Below are 21,555 nucleotides of genomic sequence, written 5' to 3'. Positions count from 1 at the left end.
CAGGCTCTTGTAATCCTAGTCGCGCATGATCAGAGAGCCTTTTCAGCTGGAAAGGTAACTAGACTGCAGGCTCCGTCTTACTGTAACATCAGGGACAGGGATGGCTGTTAGGCATCCCTTAAATCGAGAGGGAAAAATTTAATGGATAGTTTTTTCTACCTTTAGGAACTTGAGCCTAGTCGGGCATGAATACTTGATTGCACCAAGAAAGAATAAGATTATTCTCTCTTGATTGTACCTAAGAAAAGGTGCCGCGGAGCGACCGCTTTTTAATCCAGAGGCGCTCCTATGTCCCATGGCCATATACTGATTAAGTAAGTCATTTCGCTTATGGGAGTGATAGGGGTGTAAATTGAAGATGATTATTGGGCACACTAAAGCTCTAAATTTAATTAAGGCCCAAGTCACGCGTACATTGATCCCATTCTCGGTTTCCCACGAAACTTTCTTGGAAATCTCCTCTTTCCCCATTCACTAGCTCCAAATGATCGCTTTGTATTGAGAAAACACTAGACACACATGGGTGCACTAGACACACATAGGTGTCTTTGCCCTGTAATAACGAGCTATTCCTTCTCGTTTAGTAGTTGAGGTTAATTCAAGCTGTGATGGATACTTGTCAACATCAGGAGCCCATAACCGGTCGACATCTTTTCTCCATTAAGCTCACGCTGGTCAAACCTGTACTAACGGTCACATGATCAATTCAATAAAACGTTAACAAGTGTATTTACAAGTCCAGCTAAAGTAATCGAAATCTAAAACAGTACTGAAAATACATTCGCGAAAGTTTTCATGAGCATGAATTGATCCCAGCCTGACTCCATGGTCTTCGGAGAAATTTACCCCTCGTTAGTAAGAAACTGCAAACACCAACTTTTAGGATAAGGACATCGTTTTATTTACTCGTTTTCTGGTATATTTTAAATCACTATTTGGTGTACATGTAAGCACAGGCTAGAAACTGTACCAGTGGTGGCATTAGACATAAAACAATGCGCTTTAGTTCATTGAAAAAAGTTTATGGTAACATGGACGTCATTGTATCCCGATATCGTAACGAACTTGAAATTCCCCGTTAAAACAAATGAAATTCTTTGCTCAGTTATAGTACACTGTAAAGTGTATGAAAAATGAACTGTAAACGACACGTAAAGGAAAAATTGGTCACCTAGTAGAAACTGACGTTTGTCGTCTTCCATAAACGTGATTTTAAGATTGTTTACCATTAGCGAAAAAGTTTCCGCAAAATCCGGTTGAAAAGTAAATGGAACATCTGAAAAGGTAGTCCTGTTTTCCGGACGAAATGTTCCAAGGGGTAATTCGTGTACCATTTATTAAAACCCAACTTTGACACCAGTTTCAGGCTTTGTGGCGGCCTTTTTTAGGTACAGGGAAGTGATTTGTGCAAATGGTACACACGATTCCGCATGAAATTTACCAGTCCTGAACTTTTCACACCATTTGCTCAAACCATAAACCGACCCGTTCGCCAATGTAAATGGTAAACAACCTAAATCTCTCTAATGTTGTCGCATGTTTCGGGGGTATTTGGCTCACAAGAAAAAATAAAAGTCGTGCCTTTGACTAAATATAACCATAGTTATTGCACGAAAATTTTCCATCATTTAAATTGAAGCTACTGTATCACGAAAAAGATGGGAGTTTCTTAATATTTTCTTACATTAAAAACTGTATAAGTTAACTGTTTTACATCTTTTGCATCGACACAGAATAAAATCTTTTCAACTTCCATTTTTGTTTTATCTTGAATGTAGCTGATTTTTATGAGCACTACTTTGCATTAAGATCAGAAAGATTAGAAAATGATAGATGAACATAACTTTGCAATGCATAGAAACCAAAAATTAGAGAATAAGATCGACTGATATTTCATTCCTTCAAATATACCATGTTAAGGGAGCCTAAGCATCCACAATAAAGGTGGCAACGAGAACGTCACTAATAAAGCGACATCGCGTTCTTTAAACATCAGTATGATTACTCTAACTCGCTCAGTCTCTCCAAGCAAATATCGCTGAATTTTTTTGAAGCTGAATTGTTATGGCTCGCGTCCAAATTCAGGGGAAAAAAGCTTCTCCGCCTCTTCACGTTCTCCCTAAAACCATGCACTATGAAATTTCCCGTCGATGTAGTTCAGAAAACGGCAAAGAAAGGTAACAGAGAGCGTAGAAATGCACGTACAAACTTGTTGCTGTTTGTGATTTTTTTTTTCACGTTTTCGTTGCCGCCGTGATCACTATTCATAGTAATATATGGCAAATTCGCAAGTAAAATGATTTGATTTCTAAATTAATAAAGAGTTATGTGTATAGAAAAAAAGAAAAGAATAGCAAAATTCTTTAAAAGAAGTTATCGGATGGACTTTTTAGACTTACATGGAAGTGTTTTGCTTTGGACTAATATTGGCCATAAATTTAGTGTTTGTTATGAGGTAAATCAAATCTGATCAGCCATCTCCTGTCTTCTAATAAATCCATTGCTGACTGACAACGTAAAGGCAAGCCTGCACAAGGTACTGTAGCAAGTTACATGTTATAATGTGTTTAAGCAACAGAAATAAGGGCTTTGTGTATCTCTTGACGTTAAGTACTGTAATGTCCCCAGTCTTGATTATCCTTCAACTGTAGCAAAGATAAGATCGCCTTGTTCTGTTTGCATTCAGTTGTCTATATGTATCACTTTTGTCATAAAATGGGACTGAAAATAAAATTCCTTGGCATAAAATATCACTTCTATATTGTCCCCTCTGCACTGGTCTAGGATGTTAGACAGAGACTTGCCAACCTGAATGTTGAAATCCCATTGCAAAGTAAAATCCGTCCCCATCACTGTCCACCTGCCAATCAAATGTCACTCGTTTATCATCCACAGTAATTGACACCCGTAGCTTGTCTTTGGAAACTCTACCGGCTTCAAACATGACAAGGGAGTCTCGCTTGAACTGAGGCAATCTAGTTGTCATTGACGATCCATTGACATATACGATCCCTTTGGAATTGATACTAACAGAGCCAGGGCACTGTAAAACTTGCTTTGCATTGCTAAAATCAAAAGATGAAGTCGTAAGACCAATGCCATCTCCATTACTTGGGTCACCCGTTTCGTCGATCTTGAAAGCTAGCGTGGTATCGAGTCTGTAACTCATTGTCTTTGACCGCAGCACTTTGGAGCAGTCTGGAAAAACTTTTGTTGCAGTCTTACGCCTGTTGCTCAGCTGGTACACAGCAAGTTTATTTTGATTGAAGCAGTCATCAGCTGACCATTCTGGAACAAAGAAAGGCAGTTACATACAAAACAAGAAGAACAGTAGACAAGCAAAATTGAGTCAACAGTCAGGCCCCTGGTTTGTATGGGGAAAAGTTGTCTTAGGTAGAAGTGTCACCCGCCTACCTAAACTATCCTGGGCAAGCCAACTTTTCATACATTACTGTCCTTACAAAACGTGTCAAACCGTTTGCAAGAGAAACAAAAAGTTGGCTTGTGATGGTAGGTTTACCCTCCTACCAGGGCCAACTTTTCTCACCATAAACACTTTGGCTCACCCAGTCAAGGCAAGACAATTAGACGCATGCACAAGCACTGTTGCCAGCTCTTGGCTCGGAGCGAAGGGGTCACCTTTTTTTAATGAATACTCGCTAAAGTTGATTTGGCTGGGAAGAACTTTTCTCCATATAAACAGGAACTCAAACACAGTCAACAGTAGTCAAACAAGTCTGCAAAATGCAGTTTTTGAATGATTGTCATTCCATCCTCTTTAGACCAAACAGACTTTTCCCAGCACCATTTTTTTCTCTCTGACGCATTATGTTTTATAAACGAACATCACCTTTCCTTCCCTTGAAGAGACTCTTGTTAGGGCATTTACCATTCATTAGAACTCAGCCTGGCCTGCAGATCAGTACAGTTATAAGCTAAAGAATCCAGGACTATCCTGCAGTCAAATTGGTCTATTCCTTAACAGACTGTCAGGTACAGATAGGCTTTAGCGAAAATTCCGAGAAAAGCCAAATATTTCATTTTAGAAATGGCCAATGCACCTGGTCAGTTCTGATTTTTGGTAAGGGCCTTTTAGAGTTAAACAAAAATAGTATATCATCATTAACCTTGCTGTCCTTAACTCGACAACAACACAGTATAAGATTAGTGATTATTTTAGAAAAATGTACATTTATACTTAAGAATAATTAAGAGGCAGATTTAAATAAAACTGAAAGAATAACAGTAATGTGCACAACATTCTCACAGAAAAACTGAGCAGTTAGAACTGTTCTGTGGCATTTTGCAATAACAACGCATTTTGGGTAGACCAATGATTATTATGAAATGCCGCAACCATTACTACCAAATGCGTAGAAGTAATTATGACATATTGCTGCAACTCTTATTACAAAATGCCGCAGAAAATAGTAAATCAAATTAATGACAACAGTGCAGTACGGTCACAAATCATTGCAATCATTACCATGCTGATCAAGTGTTGTTATTCCATTTCTTGGAATGCTCCATGATCCCCACTTTGCTTCACTGCCAAATCTTCCACAGACACGAAAAGTATATGACACATGTGGCTCCAGGTCTGTCACTAGATGCGATGACTCCTCTCCGCAGTACACAGTGCTGAATACTGAATCACTGTTGCCTTTGTTGTTTGTGCGGCAATACTGAAGCATGTATTCCTGGACTCCACTATAATCTGTTATTGACTCACTATCTGAACATGTCTACAGTGAATATAATAATATTATATTCACATTATATTGATTCATTCATTCATTTATTATTATTATTATTGTTATCATTACTATGATAATCATTATTATATTAACCTAGTTATTAAGAAAAAGTTGCACTCTTGGAACTTCATTATGATTATAAAATAGTAATGAACGATTTAATTGGTAGCACATGCAGAGGGAAGCTCTTCATTTACAACAAACCACATTTAATAATCTTTCCAAGGTGGAACCACACATACCTCATCATACCAATGAACAAGAATAGCTCCAGGTTGTTCCACCAGCTCTGCTATTTGAAGTGAACCAGTCATGGACACTTCTCCAATTAAACTGACAGCATCTCTTAGTGACTGGGTGTGACTGTCACTGAACGTGACAGACAGTGTTTGAGATATGCATGGTGCATCAGGATACCTAAGATGGGTTTAAAAGGATGTTATTACCATTAAAGGCCTGGGGAACCCATGTGAAATTTAAGGCCAATTTTTTGTCTTTGGCATTTTATTTCCAAGTGTATCATGAATTAGATAGTCCACACTTGCGAGGAGGGGAGTACTCAAAGAAGGTTTATATGGGATGCTCTGCCCTGAGGTCCAACCACTCACCCTTTTATATACCATTTGTGACAGAAAAGAAATGGTACCCCTTTCATTTACCTTGTTTAGAGCTTTGCATCCTATTTAACGTTGTAAATGCACTGTCTTAAATATATTAGAAAAGCAAAACGTTTTCTTGACTTTCCCACAACCAAAAAAGCATCTGTTGGCCTTTTGGGCCTTTTTACAGACCAAAATCAAAGGTTTCCTTGCCCTTTGATATACTTCATTAAAGGGAGTACCCCCCTGCCCCTCCCGGGATCGTACTCATTTGAGCTCTTCAAATACCATGTCTTTTTCCATGACCTTTTTAAGTTTTCCAAGACCTTAGGTTTAGCTGTCACTTTCGAAATTTTTTAAAACTTTCCTTGTTTAAGACCTGTGCAAACCACACTGCCCCCCACCCCCCACCAGGTCCCCACTCTGGGCCTTGCTGCCTAATCTTTTAGTCTGTCCAGTGCCATTAAACATTTTGAGAAACCTGGTGGTATTTGTACTGTACATCTCTTACGAGATGATTATGATTATGATCATATGCAATGAACAGTGCTGTAAAAATTGATACAGTAGCCACTTAACAGGAAAGTGCTCTTTAAAGCCACACCAGGAATTTAAGAGGACTCAATTACAGCCATTGTATGAAGGTATGAGGGTTTTCCTTTTTTGAGGGCGGGGGAGGGGGACATGCAGTAAATGTGTATCCAAATGCAGTTGTTTTTTAGATGGTAGTCATACGTATTCTAGACAACTTGGTCAATAATACTATCGTTTTTTAATTAATTCCCTTTCTCAAATATTTTGACTAAATTACAAGAGTAGTGCTTGAGGGGAAAAATATTAAGCTTTGTTAACAAAATGTACTATAAATACCTCATGGGAGAGATTTGCAGCTCATTTTGCAAGTTCTTTCTTTCACTACGAAGAACTGCGTCATCCTTATCCAAGGAGGAATTTCCTGAGACAAGAGAAAAAGAAAATGTGCATAACATCTGAATGCAACTTTTTCCTGGCTTTTAACTTTTCTACCTGTCTGAATAATCAAAAGTAGCGATAAGTAGAAAGATAAAAGCAAAGATGTTACTAGCTCCGTTTTTAAACTGGAACAGAATTAACCAAGATGCTTATTTTTGATCATACAGGTTTACACTCCACAAACTTCTCCTGCTGCAGCCATCACAGGCTGATTTAAGGGTGGGGTCGAGGGGACCACGCCTCTCCCTTTTCCTGTGATATTTTCTATTATTTTTAAAGACTTCTTGGTAAAACAAGAAGTGTCTAGTACATAGCTGGCAAGTGCTCTAGCAAAGGCACTTACCTTAGCAAAATTTGTGGCAAAGAGAACAGACATCAAAGAATTTATAGATATGTCTGTGAAAATGATCTTATTTCAATATTGATATTCATTTTCAGATTTTGTTGCTGGCAGTTACTAATTGTCCCTGTGGCCAGACTATAAAGTGAAAAGTAAAAAGGGAACGGCAGTTGTTGTTTTTTTGTCGATAAAAAGTAATGCCTGTATTGCAAATTCATTGAATAAAAACCATTAAATAATGATAGTCAGCAGCCTCTTACCTTTTTCTAAAAGTTTAACAGTTTTATCTAACTCTCTGTTGATTTTGTCTTCCAAATTGTTTAAAGGATCAAGGTCCTTCCTCTCTATTTCAGTAATAGTAGTTAGAATAGCCTTCTCCCTACAGTCTAGCATCTGTGCGACCTCATTCCTCAAGTGTTTAAATTTCTCCTCAACTTCGGTGTGTGCAATACCAATACTGCTTTTGACACCATCCCGTGTGGATTTGATGTCTGTTAATCTTGATCTGAGAACAAAACAGCGCACATCACTTACACCGCCTGACCCATTTTTACCAAATACAGTACAAATTTTGTTAGCACAGTCATTTCCCTCTTAATGGATACCTTGCTAATTAAAAACAGACACCTAGAGTTGGTCCCTGCCTCTTCTTTACTCCTTTTAGCTGACTCTCTATAAGACGGTCATCTCTATAAATGGACATGTGGTGCAGGTCTTAAAGGCATCCATCTTACAGAGAGTTGACTGTAAAAGTATAATCTACATGAGGAAATATAAGATGGTGATAATGCCCTTATTTCAGGTTTAATATATCCCCAAAACGCATGCCAAATGCAAAATGCAAGTTTTGATTTCTATGATTTGTCATCTAACAGTCACCTCATACGAAAATACTAAGGAAATACCTGAGATAGGATGTGTACTCATCTAGCTTTTTTAGTGATTCTTTGATGGCCAGTCTAGTATTTGTTATATCTTCTTCCATTTTATTTCATATTGTGATGAACACTAACAAACTGGAGATAAAAATAAATGTAATAATAAGATGAGACTAACAGCATGTGACATAAAATAATACCATACACTGAATCAAATGTTAGATTCTTAAAACCTGGGAGGGAGGAGGGGGACTGTTCTAAGGTCAGAAATTGCAGATCTGGGTCACACTTATGATGTTCCAACAGAAAGCTAATACTTCTACAAATACAGGTATCACCTGGGTTGTGCATTAAAAAATACTTGTATAAAAAGGATTAACAAATGCTGTCATACTGAGTTAAAGTATGGCCTCCCTGAGAGGTCTAACAACGCCAAGAGAAGCGCCAAGTAGTCTCCTTTGGCGACATCATAAAGTATGTATTATACACCGATAAATATGAGACTACACTACGCAAGACAGAGTCCCTGTATGACACTGATGTGCATCTTCAGGATATTCCAGGACATAGCTTTTTCGGATCTTTCAAGTCATCATTTATGATAAAGAGGAATTCCACAGTGCAGCAAGTTTCCACTTGAAGGAGAAGTCTGCTACACTATGCAAGCCCACTATCATCATCAGAAATCCCTTTGGCCATAACTAGAAATAATGGCTTCCTCTGTTCTCCAGAACTATTCAAGAAATTGGATCATAATCCAAAATCCAAGAGCAGCTACTTAACTAAATTGTTTTAGTAAACTACCTGTAGAGATTGCTAAATGTGCATTCTATGAAATACTTATTTCTCATAACTTAATATTGGTGACAAAAGTTCATGTAAGGAATTGAAATTGTGAGTTAACCCTTTCATAACGAACACTACCCACTCTAAAGAGGAGTTGGTCGGTGCTGTTCTTGTATCATTTCCTTTGACTCAATGACCATGCGCAGACTCCTCCTTGAGACATATAAAAGGGACTTTAAGCAAATTGCTACTGTGACCTCTACTATGGTGGCCAGAAGTAAAAAAGCCCAAAAATGATGCAGTGCACAAGCTTGGAAATGACCTTTCGCTGTAGCACTAAATCCAACAATGTGAAGACCTGTCTTGTGGCGTGGTCGCTACTACGTGAGTATAAAATTTGACTTTTTTCCTATTATTTACAGTCACTGGTTTTACCTATCAAAGATTATTTTTCACTTTATCAAAAGAGTATTTGACGCTTCTGGTTATCCACTAATTATGTCTTCACCGTGTTTCACTAATGAAGTGTTTCACTGTAGTCAATGTTTGGACACTGGTTGCTTAAAGTTAAAATTTTGTGGGCTACGGTTACGTACTCTCCCCTGGAATCCCCATCCACGACCGCCGTAGTAGAGGTTGCCATAATGACTTGCTTAAAGTCCCTAATAAGTGACAGCACCAGCAGTATGCATATTTGAGAGAGTTGCCTGTAAGTATATAAATCAAGTACAATGTACACATTATTACTTATTTTTTCTACTTTACATGAATCCCCAAAAAGGATAACAAACCCTCTTGATATACAAAGACAGTGACTTTCAACGTGGAGATAGCCAACTTTGTGACAACAAGCACTATTAACCCATTCGCCTGCGAGCCACCCGTAACCGCCCGTGTAGATCCACATCCCTTCTACCGCTTCTGACATCATCAGTTTTAATGGTCAAGGACAACTTTGCCCACTAACTTGTGCAGAGTGAAGAGATCTTTCAAACCATACCAGAATGAGCACAATTCAGCCAAGGACACCAGAGGAAACAGCAAAAAACCAAGTAACATTGACCTGAAAATCTTGTTCCACTACCCACCTACCTTTTCTTTCATCTATTTTTAAGATCCTAAAAATGAAGCCGACTAAATGCCCCGCAAAAGAAATAAAAAATTAGGCAAGACAAGTGAAAAAAGAGGGGAGAAGAGAAGGTGAAAAAGGAAAAGTCAAGACTGCTGTGTCACATTAAAACCAAAAAATTATATTGAAATTTTTCTTTTTGCACATGCCTGAACTTTGCAAGCTAATGTTTTGCATCTGGATCAGAAAGCTGTGACGTTTATGACCTGTAAATGGCTTAATGGTAAGTTTTAGCTCTTTATAGCACCACAGTGACTGGAAAACCACTTGACTAGCTTCAAAACGGGTTTTTCGGCAAAATTTCTGGGGCAATTGTGTTAAGGTAAGTGTAAAGTAGTTGACTGCAAAGTGCAAGACGAGCACAGAGCCTGAGATGAGGGTGAGAAAAACAAATACTTGAAACAGTCTACTGTGCAGTCTTACTTCTTCAGGATGGCCTGCTGGTCAAACTCACTATGAGAAACACACATTTTTTGAGTAGGTAAACTTTCACTTAAAAGCAACAACATCTTTCATGCTCTTCCTTGTGATAAAGGAGATAAACTACAATAAGGGTTAGTTTGAAGACACGTTACTGATTGAAAGCAGTTTTATTGGTTAACTTGGTTAATGTTGATGGTGAACATAAGTAGGAGGTAGAGGAACATCAGTCGACAGTCAATAGACTGCTTTCAGGAAAAAATGTTTAACCCTCTTCCCTGGGTCTGCACTTGCCTCTCTCACTTTGCATTTGACTTTATCTCCTCCACTTTCAGCAAAATAATGCCTGCTATGCAGGCTATAAATCATATCATTGCTGTGACCTGGCTTCCAGCTTTTTCCCATAATGATAAACAGGTATATGCCTCAATAGTTATAGTAAATAAGGTCTAACAATAACATTAGGAAAACCATTTGGTGCAATAATAATAAAGAATAAATTTATTTACTATACATCATCTATAAGGCCCGGCCCCTCTAAAATAAGCCCCCTCTCTCTAATAAGCCCCGCCTTTCAGGGGAAGAAAGTTAATAAGCCTGCCCTCACTATTAAGCCCCCCTCCCCTCCCTTAATTATTCTTGACGAATGACAGACTGTATCAATCAATACAGACAGTAAAACTCCACGTAGACTGATCTGGGATGGTTTATTTACCAACTGGAAGTGTTTACATGCAAAAAGTACAAATGGCTGCATGTTTTTGCTTTTTTCATGGATTTTCGAGTTAGTAATTACACATATTCCAAACCCCCTTGCTTTCACAAAATTCTCTACACAGACAATAAAAGCTTGCCATCTAGGATCTGTAAAAGGCATGGAAGCTCGGAAGAAACTATTCAATTAATGTGATGATTTAAATACATTAAATATATACAGCTTTGATAAACACAATATATTTAAATTGCATTCCCTTCCCACTGCAAGCCATTGTTTATAGCCGGATTACTCCTACTGAACAAGACTCTAATCCAAATTAAATTTATTCGCTAAAGCATGATTATTTGCATGTGCGATATTACTTCTACATCACCAGAGTTTACCAAATATTAACACGGACCAGGTCAAGAAATAGAGGAGATCAGTTCCTTATAATAACGAATAGATACAATGTAATAAAGCTAAAATTCCTTCCATAATAAATTATTTATGCTCTCGAATTTAACTCTTATGTTTAGGTAATCTTAGGATGTCAGCTTTGCATGAGTAGAAGGATTTGACGTAAATTGGAAATATCTGCTTAGGTTCCTTAGCTAAATAGGGGATTCCTGCCCTTGGATAATCATGCATGACAGATTTCTGCTTGTTCACTCCAGCAAAAGAAAAATAACTCTCGGGAAGAGAGACTGCATCAAATTAACCTGCTAACTAATAAGCTTAAGCCAAGCACGAATTAAGAAACCATAACTTTCACTGTGGTTAACACCCTAACTATTCTAGTTTCGCTCAAGTCAATAAATCGTGTTTGACAGTACTTATAGTACACAAGCAAAGAAATATTTCCATACCATTAAATGTGTGAAGGAGAAATATCTCCAGACGCCAGGGAAACAGAAATCGGAGGACTCCCTGCCAGATACAGCTGCGATCAAAGCAATTTCACAAAAACATTGAGCCCTCAACGACGCCTTCAACGAAAAGCGGATTTGACAGAATACATGCGCGTGGTAGTATTGCGCATTACTGGTCAGCAGTTTTCATTCATAAATCAAGATGGCGGATCGGGTTGTAAGAATCGGTGTAGGGTGAATTATGGAGAGGAAGTTAAGGATAAACATGGTTTGCTCGTCCAGAGATAAGCGATTTTTGGTAAGGAAAACTTCAGTTACAACTGAGAGTAACTGTTACAGCTTGAAACCCTAGGGTGTCATCATTGAGGCATATATACCAGGTCAGCATTAGATCCCATCGCCCGTAGCCCCTTTCTCCCCTCATGAAATGTACACAAGGTAGAACTGTTTTCTGCTTTTATATCACACTTAGATGATATTTCAAGTCTCTTCAATCTGAAAGAAAAAAAAATTGATGCGAAAGACAGTAGGATTCGAACCCACGACCCGGATGGTCCAATATGCTACGCCATTACTTGTGGTTAAACCACAAGACCACTGAGGATTTGCTGGAAGAGGCGAAATAATTTAAGTACATATAGCATCAAGCCCAACCCCCTCCACAAAAACCAAACCAGTTTCGAAACAGTGTTTAACCCTAATAAGTTAAGGCACTGCTTAACCCTAATCAGTAAAAGGGAAAACTACTTTGTGTAAATTTCATGATGTGTCCGAAGGGGCTACCGTCTATGGGATCTAATGATAACCTATATATCAGTCATAAGTGGGACATTGGTTGGTTTGCCAAAAAACATTGGTAAACATTTCCTCATGTACATTAACATTTACCAATAGACGATTACCCATTACATCTGAGGATTGAGATAACTTTCCGACACAGGGTTAAATGAATAAACAATAAATAAAATAGTGATTTTAGTGGTGCAAATCCACAAAGTGGCTCTTCTTCTTTGGGAGTTTAGTCTAGTTTAGGGTAGCAAAATTTAACTGAACTAGGTATGCTAAGGGGTCCGTGATCCGGGCTGCCAATGGCACATCCCTACTCAAACATCCCTACAGTACCTCTCTCAGGCAGATGGCATTACCTTTGTCATTTGAACCTGGGCTTCATTGGTGGAAGGCGAGTGCATTCTCCCAACACTTTGCCACCCTTTCCCATCCCTCAAAAACAACGAACCAATGATAGACAGAACTTAGATTAAACTGATGAATTATCACTTTATTGTTCTATTACAGGTCTTAGCTGAAAGGGAATGGACAATGGCTACCTTTAGGAAATGTACCGAAGATGTGTTTAAAAGATTATACCCTGATGAACCAAAGCTAAGAATTTCTAGTTTACAAAATGAGTTTCATTTCGATATACCACTTAGTTACAAGGTTGATGATGTGTTAGTTGATGCTGGACTTGTGTTTGCTGTAGAAGAAGAAATCAGTCTGGTAAACTCCTTAAGGTAGTTAATAATATCATTAATAAAGCAAATATCAAATTTATTCTATTTGGAATGTGGTAGAAATCTCAGACCTCTGACCTTGGATAATCAGACCTACAAAAAATTATGGAACCTCATCTTTACTTGAAAACTCAAGTGATAGATCATAAAACATGAGACCCTCAATAGCTTATATACACAATCACCTTACATGCATGTTATGTATATCTAGTCAACAACAACATGTGTAAAACCAGAGGACATAGAATGTGCTAGTTAGTAAAATTATTTTAGTTATTCATTCATCTTTACATTTTTTGTATGTCAATAATATTATGCTTGCAGCTTTGACCGGTAATGCAAAATTAAATATTCTGACTGTTTATTTTACTGAATATATTTCCCCTTTAACAGCATGGTACCTCCTGAAGAATCAGAATTGAAATCAAAGACAAGTGATGTAAATGAGGAGGAATTTCTTAAAGATTACTCTTCTGGGCCATCAAGAAGAAAACGGGCAAAAAGTATCAAGAAAACCTCAAGATCGGTCAAAATTCAAACCCATCTTTCAGGAAAAGCGGTAGATAGTTCATCAAGTACCAGAGTGTCATCAACAACAAGTCCAACGTCAATGGATCAAGGTGTGGAAAGAATAGTTATATTATAATATGCAATTTTTTTAAATAAAACTATTAATTGCCATATATGGTCTGAAGAATTACCGGTATGCAGATAGAGGAGGGTGTTATCAACCAAGGCTGATTGAATTTTAAGTTCCAGTCATCAATTGCCTGCCTTTTTCAATTTTCTGCAGTCACCCTGTGTCATGAGAGAATAATTTAATTAGGTTGATTGTGCTGTGCATGAGTAGTTTTTTTGGACCTTGTGGTTGTCAAGTTGTAGCTCGAGTGTCAGAGTTGAAGATGTACACATAGGACTTTCTTCTTGTAGAATTATTCAGTTAATTTTCCTGTTTCCCAGTTGTAAAATCAATACCCTGCACCTCTGTTGTCTTTTCATTGGATATCAAGAACATATTGCACATTGGGTCAATGTTACATGTAGCTGGTCATAGAGAATTTGTAGGGAGCTTTTAGGCAGTCAGAAGCTTATACAGTACCATGTTTCCTTTAAAGTCACCACAGTTCTAGGCAGATTTTCTAACCTTTCTGTGCAGCTTTTGTGCAAGGTTTGTCTGAATTTAGGGGTGGTGATAAAACTTCTCATTTGCTTAAAACATGATGGTACTATGTGTTTATTCTTTGTTTCTTTGTTGTTGTTTTTTTTTCAGAAGGACAGGACGGCATAAATGCATTTAAAGTACATATGCTAGTTCAATTAAATAAATGATTTTTTTCTTCTCTCAGCATCTAGTATGATGCCCCAGATTGTGGAGAAAATATCAGAAGATTCAGAAGTGGATATCGAGGTAGACAATACCTTACCAACAGTAGTTTCTGCAGCACAAAGAAACACCCTTTTAACTTTCAGACATCTCCTACCCCCATACTGGCCCGTACCCCTTGAAGTTCCCACCTGGGTGAGTGTTGACATCTTGTGGAACCCAGGGTACACAAATTCTTGAAAAGTCCATGAATTTCGGAGGAAGTCCTAGAAATGCTCTCGAATTCAAGGAATCCTGGAAAAGTCCTTGAATTTTTCCCAAACTTGGATGTCTCAAAATAAAGTTGAGATGTTAGGCACAAATTTATTTGAGTACAATTCCTGTTTTCTAAATAACTGTGTATGCCAGTTAACCTTCTTCAAATATCACACAGATTTTTGCCACACAGAGCTAATATTTCATGGCTTTGTGTTAAGTGTTGTTGGCTTTGATAGTCTTTGTAGAACTCAAATGTTTGTTATCTTTATCCATCTAGAGTGTAGATGACTCCATAATTCAATCCGTTGAGAACACGTCCAACACCACAGAAGCTAAGAGAAAAGTTAGTAACAAAAAGGCAAGCCAGCAGCTTCTTCGAAAGGCAAGAAAACTTAAACGAAGACTTTGAAGAAAAAGGCAATCAGACATAAAGAATGATATTTTTATCAAACAATATTATTGTTTCATTTTCTGGACAAGGACAAACTGTGTAGATGGGGGAACCTTTCCCATGAATTTGTTCTTACAGCCAGGATCATTCCTCATTCGTTAAGGTTTTTCTTTGAAAATCAAAGCTGGCTGCTACACAAGAAACATTGAGGTTTTGCTTCCCCACCTCCCCCCCCCCCACAATAAAAAACGATGTGAAAGACCTTGGCAGTAGGTACCGCCAACGTGGAATAAGAGTGCTGTATTGGTATTAATTACTTTGTATTTTTTGTCGTAATAATTAGAATGCCGTAATTATCATGCTGATCTTGTGAAGCACAAATTATAAGAGATTGTGTGAAAATTTCTCCATTGTGTAAAGAATAAATAACATTTAAACTGAGGGTAAAAAACTCTGTGTCTATTATTATTTTAGTGTAACTGTTTTGTATTAGCATGTATACTACTTGGAGAATTTCAAGGCCTACAGAGCTTTCTGGAGGAAGTCCAGTTTCGAGTTCGCTATGACCGCTGAAATATTATTAGAGAAGTGATGACGCATTTTTTACAGGCTTAGCCTCCACCTGAAGTAAATATATTCACAAATTCTAACGAGAGAAAGACCTGTTTATTACTTTGTCTATTGTATATATTCAAATATCAAACACTTACTTACTGGAATTTCTGAATATTTTACCTTATGTCGAGGCTAACCCTGTATGAATGTGTCATTAATGTTTGTATTCAGCGGTAATTTCTAATTCGAAACTGGACTATTTTGCAATAATCCTTACTGCTGGGCCAAGCTCTTGGACAGATCAACCTTGAGCAATAATATTGCACTATTACTACTTCCTTACCAGACATCTCTCTCAAATTTATGCACAAAGGTGGGAAGGAGAAAATGGGCGAGATGGTCATTCGCATCTCTTTTTTTCTCCTTCCTTCCTGTCGTCCCTCACACTTACTCACAAGTTACTTGCATTTCACGCTTGCCTTTGTTTGCAACCAAACTGCAAAAAACAAAGAGGAGGCAGGTGCAATTGACTGGTATTTGCATCTCACCACCATTTGAGGGAAGTGAGGCGGGGCTGCAAAAGCGGGGTAATAGGAGGGGGGGGTATTTGACCTTAGTGAAACACAATACTGTTGTCAAGACCAAATTCATACATAGCGGCCACTACCAACTTCGCAGTATGGCCATCCACTGATGCATGTGCACAGCAGCATCACCTGGGCAATGGCAGCCAAGGACATGGTACAGCCACCTGGCTGTACTGAGATGCTCTTTATAGATAAGCCTAGTGGTGCTAAGTATTCCTTTAAGCACCAGCTGTACCACACACATGTGGTAGCTATTGGCTGGGAACTGCAAAACTGTTCATAATAAGTACATGGAACAGGGATCTACTGCCCATGGAGTTGCTGGTGTGTACTTCCTTGCTGAAAATGGTCTTGTCAACAGCACTGTTTCAAGGTTTACCCCCCCGCCCCACTTTTAGTTGACCCTTTAATCCCCAATACACACATACAAATTCTCCACACTGATCTCCATACATTTTCCTTAAGAATGTGTTGAGAGAATTTGATAAAAGATCAAGGCATTTACTCTTTAGTGATCATTTTATTAATTCTCATAACCTTATCTCTTGACAATGTATGGATATCGGTAGAAGAAAATTGATAGGCTCCTGATATTGGTCACTATTGGGACTTAAAGGGTTAAGCCCCACCCAATTCCCCAACTATTTTCTTTTGATTGACTGAGAATCTCAGAATTAATCGTCCTGTCACCCTCCCCTAAATTCGAAGGTTATTTGACCTCCCCACACGAACCTTTGAGATGTATAGTTCAGTTTCAAGGGCGTCAAAGACGTCACGTGGTGATCCGTAGTGATACTTCCGGCGGCTGTTTCTTTCATCACTCTGAATCGAGTCTGCATTTGAGAGGCGAAAAATGTTGAAGTGTTGTGGGTGCAATCATCAGTGACACGCTCAGACACAAAACAAATATGGCAAATTGTGAACGTTTTTCTTCCTTTACTATCAGACAGTGCTAATCAATGGGGCGCGAGCTTCATTTCGACGGGACACGCACATCTTCAGCAAACAAACGAGATTCAAGCGTGAACAAGGCGGCTACCCGTGGATTCATGAGAGACATGCTATGAAGTCACTCAGTGCAAATCGAGTGGTTGTTTTTTTATTGTTCGGGGCATATTGGAATGTGTGTAATACTGAAGATGATGCTGTGATACGCAGTGAACCTCTCCAATATTGCCCCTACTTTAAGAATCGGGGTCCGTCAAGACAGGAACATCTCGCAAACTGCAGCTGGTATAAAGAGCGTTCTTGCTGTTATGACGAAGAAATCGAATTTGCGTTCCGCCAATTAACTCCACTCATAGGCGCGAGCGGTGACTGCTTAAAATATCTTAACTATTTATACTGTTACATTTGCGCTCCAAATCAGAACACCTTCTTCAAGGACTTCACACTCACTGTCTGCAGAGAGTTCTGTGATCGCGTCTACGACTCCTGCAAAAACGCTGTGCTAAAGGGACGGAAAATCAAGTACATCTACAAGAATGGTGAGCAGTTTTGTAAAGGGCGTCGCTTTGAGACGGATATGGAAGCAAACGGGAAGTGCTTTACTTTCGAGCCAAGGCCAACAGTGAAAAGTGGATCGCAAAGAACTGACTTTTGCATGGGGTTTGTCGTGTTTGCGCTTTTCGGTAAGCGCTGTGTTTTGTTTTGATCGAAAAGTCACGAAAGCCAACCGCATCACGTTAGCGGCCGACCAGGACGTTTAGACAACCCATCCATATTTGTCGTACACTTTACTACTAAACTGAAAGTATAATCAGTAATCCACATGGTAAGTAATATATTAGTCATTCATCGAAGAATTTTGAAAAGCACGCACAAAAAAATCCTGTAGAGAGTGGTCTTATAAATGGCAACAGGCGATGTTTATTTCATCGTTCGGCTTTGTGAGAAGACAAACTTTTAAACAAACAAACCGAAATGTGCCTGAGATTGCGTCAGGTTTCAACACGAAAGAGAAGGTTTTCCGCCATATCATGAAAGCAAAAAGTACACAAAAGGATTCGCATTATGGTAATTTGTTCTTTTCATTTCAAAGGATTATCAGCCAATGTACAAGTGTACATTGCGACATGCGATGAAATCGAACGTGATCGCGCGAAAAAAATTCTTTCAACATAGAGAAAATTTATAGTATATTTCTGAAAAAAGAACAGTATAAGTTCCATACTAAAAATTCAATGTTATTTGAAGGATTAAAATTCCAGACTGTTCAATCAGTTCAATGACTGTTTAGCAAGTTTAACCGCGGGCGATGAGAGTTATAGCCCAAAGTTCAAAAATATTTATCGTTCTTGTAATTTTCTCTTACAAATAGCAAGAGGAATGTCAAAGGTAGAGTGAAATATATGCTTGTCCCTTACAATTACCATATTCCCCCAGATGCAATTATGTTGGTGTGCTTAAATTATTATTTGCTTCAAAGTGTTGTTATATGAAATACAAACATACAATATGTTAATTAACATATTATATTTTCCTTACCAGCCAGTCAAAATATTGCCTGCAGCATTTGAGTTAATTCTACAAAGTAATTTAATAAAATATGCCTGTACTAAAAAAGAAAAAAAAGGAAACATATTTTTTTTGCCGATGCGAAGAAATGCGTTTATGATATAATAATGCTCTATAGTAATTATGGTTGAAATTAAATGCTTTTGAATCAACTGACTTTTATTAAATATTTTTCAGTTATTTTCTTGATCCTTTGATGACCTTTAATGTACTGCTGTAATCCACCACAAAAAAACTGTAACAGATTTCAGCTAAAGGGTGGGTTGATTTCTTGTAGGGAAAGGAGATGTGAAAGTAGCAGCTAAATTAAAATTGCCACTAAGTTGTACTGAAAGACATCTGTTTGCCAAACATTTTCATTATGTCTTGGTCGTGTACTCTATGGCCAAATGTCTATTAAAAGTTTTCATTGCAGTCTAAGTTTAAGAAGGACATAATAATTAAAAAGCCCTGAAGGGACTGCCAGGAATGAACAAATCAATAAAGATATTGTCAAAGTGTTGACAGGTGAAATTCAAAGGCAGGTGTGGTCATTAAAAATTGTGCCCCTTCTCAGTCCCCACCCCACCCCCCCCCCCCAACCCCTGCAGAATTTGCTGCACCCACCACCATTCTTCCTTTTTTTTTTGGGGGGGGGAGGGTGCATTGGTAAACATAGGCTTCACAAATCAATACTTTCTTTGGACAGCTGGGAATTTTGCTACTCTTAGAAATACAAGTACATTTAATTAGACAAAAGAATTCAAAACTAAATTCCAAAGTTAGGTTTATTATATATTAATCAACAATTATACATATTTCCAGTATACGCAAGTAAATTTTAGAAAAATAGGAAAAAAAACTGGCCTCATTATTTGCAAGCAGCTAGACTGCAATGTTGTACTTAACATCTCTCATCAGTCATTAATTTTGTTTCATCATTGAAGAATTTATTCCACAATTAATGCCAAGCAGATGCAGCCAGGCTCTGGGATTGGCCCTTCTAGGATTAAAGAAAACGTTTGAACAGTTAGCTAGTAATTTTTAAAATGCTTTTATTTTTTGGAATGTTGCCTGGGAAATTATGGCAATGCAAAGAAAAATGAAACTTTGCTTCTAGGATTCCCCCACCCCTCACCTTGTGTAGTGTAGTTGTTTGCTCTTTGCAATTTTATTTTGCAAATTATGATGAGAAATTATTTTTGTGTTTTCTTCACACTATTTCCCCCGCATTAAAACTACAAAATTAAAGTAAAGCAGATGTCATAATCTTAGGGTTGCCTGAAAAATATTTCCCATGAAAAGGCATGGTCGAGTGTTCTGCACATTTGATTTACAGCTGCCTTCTCCCGTGATACCTAGAAGAACTTGACCAAGTGCGCTTACTAAACATCAGCACTGCCTAACTGCACTGGTAGGTCCTTTATGGAAAAAACTTTTCCCAAGAGTTTTCAATGAAAACACATAACTACATCAACGGTGCATGCTATTTGTAATTATTAGACTGGTCTGGCTATAGGAATGACATACAGTGAAATTCTTTTTACAGTGGGACTAGTCTCACCGGCCAGTAACTGTTGTGTCCCAAGATTTCTTAAAAGGTTTGGTCTAATCCCCACGTGCACCTCCCCTCACCTCACCTCCCCTCCTTGGTGAATGCACATCAATACCAGTAGTTGTATGAAATGCATTGTTTATTATGGGATCTGTGCCTGATTTAATGCTGTTGACCTCTACAACAGATTATTTTATTTTCTTCAATTATTGCCTCGGGACTAACTTTCCCAAAAGTCTTTAGCTTGACAAATACATCTGTACCACCCCCTTAAAAATCGTATGACCCTCAGCTCCTACTTTTCGTCACGCAACATGTGGTTCATTCCACTGAAAAAGATTACATGAAAAAATAAATAAATAAAATAACGACACAATATTGTCCTTTCTAAAAGTAAACATTCGCTACAAAGTAAGAAGACGAGACACCACTTACCTCTTGAACAACCGACTTGCATTTGTATTCAGAAAATAGCATACAGTATCGATATCGTTGAAATGCCAGAAAACCACAACGAAGAAAAAGCGACCAAACTGGACATTGCTGAATTCAGGATTTTTTGTTCAAAGCTGAAACAATCTGCCTCACTTGCACTTTCAACCAGAAATTTCCTCGCCAAGCAAAAATCTTTTCCAGACTCAAACAAATCCTTGACTTTCATTCCTTTAAGTTTCGCGGTACCACAGGCGGCGAACCATTTATCGCAAAAAGACTCACATACAGTCAATCTTTCGTCCTTGTAGAATAAATTTTGGTCCGGTGCACACACGTAGCACATTAAGAAATTCGTGTAGCGCAAACATTTGTCGCTCGCTCCGAGCGGAGGAAGAACCAGCGGAAATATAAGGTCTATTTCGGTCTGAAGACAACAAGCTTTCTCTTTGTACCATGTGCAGTTCTTGAGATCTGGCTGAGGCTTGGGTGCCCGATTTTTAAAATAAGGACAGTAATTTTCCTTCGACTTGAATGCGCTCTCGCTCTTTGCCGAGTCTCCACCATTTAAAAATGTTACAACGAAAAGCACAAGCGTCAAATACATTTTAGACAGTTGTTTCAAGCCGGTTCTAACTGCAGTACTTTGAACTCGCGGCTGACTCCGAAATTCGATACTTGATTGCGGTTTTCAAGAAGGATGGACTCTTTCTTCCTTAATATTTAACTACGTTTAGTGGTGAAGAGTAAACAGAAATGAGATAGAGGAGGTAAACAATCCTGACAAGCTGCCCACATTCGTTTGTTTTCTTTTCAAATAAAACAAAATGACCTTTTGAATGGACAGAGATGTGCTAATTTATTCACGGGCCGGATCTACCGCTAAGATGAACAAAAAACGGTTCCCAGGGGTATATTACCAAGCTGTTTTTTTTTTTTTTGCATCTGTGACAGGCTATATAGCTTTAGTTTTTACAGCATATGTTTTCTGAA

The 21,555-nt window shown here is 38.2% G+C and overlaps 2 protein-coding genes across 2 annotated transcripts; one reads left to right on the top strand and one right to left on the bottom strand.

The window, feature by feature from the left end:
- Positions 1–877: 877 nt before the first annotated feature.
- On the bottom strand, positions 878–11,578 carry LOC140940406 (cytokine receptor-like factor 3). Its single transcript, XM_073389377.1, has 7 exons — positions 11,448–11,578; positions 7,574–7,684; positions 6,929–7,173; positions 6,227–6,311; positions 5,000–5,174; positions 4,487–4,745; positions 878–3,288 (listed from the first exon to the last, which is right to left on the bottom strand). Exons 2-7 carry the CDS (start codon positions 7,651–7,653, stop codon positions 2,789–2,791), a joined length of 1,344 nt encoding a protein of 447 aa, XP_073245478.1. The 5' UTR covers positions 7,654–7,684; positions 11,448–11,578; the 3' UTR covers positions 878–2,788.
- Positions 11,579–11,608: 30 nt separating this feature from the next.
- On the top strand, positions 11,609–15,170 carry LOC140940407 (uncharacterized). The gene is made up of 5 exons (XM_073389378.1): positions 11,609–11,748; positions 12,747–12,964; positions 13,358–13,584; positions 14,311–14,372; positions 14,824–15,170. Exons 1-5 carry the CDS (start codon positions 11,692–11,694, stop codon positions 14,953–14,955), a joined length of 696 nt encoding a protein of 231 aa, XP_073245479.1. The 5' UTR covers positions 11,609–11,691; the 3' UTR covers positions 14,956–15,170.
- The last annotated feature ends 6,385 nt before the right edge of the window (positions 15,171–21,555 follow it).

Source organism: Porites lutea, chromosome 6, assembly GCF_958299795.1.
Source record: "Porites lutea chromosome 6, jaPorLute2.1, whole genome shotgun sequence".
In the NCBI taxonomy this organism is placed as follows: Eukaryota; Metazoa; Cnidaria; class Anthozoa; order Scleractinia; family Poritidae; genus Porites; species Porites lutea.
This window is presented reverse-complemented; position numbering and strand designations above follow the sequence as displayed.

What these genes read in the sequence shown, in the direction of transcription:
- LOC140940406 (XM_073389377.1), bottom strand. Translation starts at nt 7,653, where the DNA reads ATGGAAGAAGATATAACAAATACTAGACTGGCCATCAAAGAATCACTA. An exon ending in GAGTACACATCCTATCTCAG is followed by an intron (nt 7,174 to 7,573) that starts GTATTTCCTTAG and finishes TTTTGTTCTCAG; the next exon opens with ATCAAGATTAACAGACATCA. An exon ending in TTGTTCATTGGTATGATGAG is followed by an intron (nt 4,746 to 4,999) that starts GTATGTGTGGTT and finishes TATTCACTGTAG; the next exon opens with ACATGTTCAGATAGTGAGTC.
- LOC140940407 (XM_073389378.1), top strand. Translation starts at nt 11,692, where the DNA reads ATGGAGAGGAAGTTAAGGATAAACATGGTTTGCTCGTCCAGAGATAAG. An exon ending in AGTCTGGTAAACTCCTTAAG is followed by an intron (nt 12,965 to 13,357) that starts GTAGTTAATAAT and finishes CCCCTTTAACAG; the next exon opens with CATGGTACCTCCTGAAGAAT. An exon ending in ATTCAGAAGTGGATATCGAG is followed by an intron (nt 14,373 to 14,823) that starts GTAGACAATACC and finishes TTATCCATCTAG; the next exon opens with AGTGTAGATGACTCCATAAT.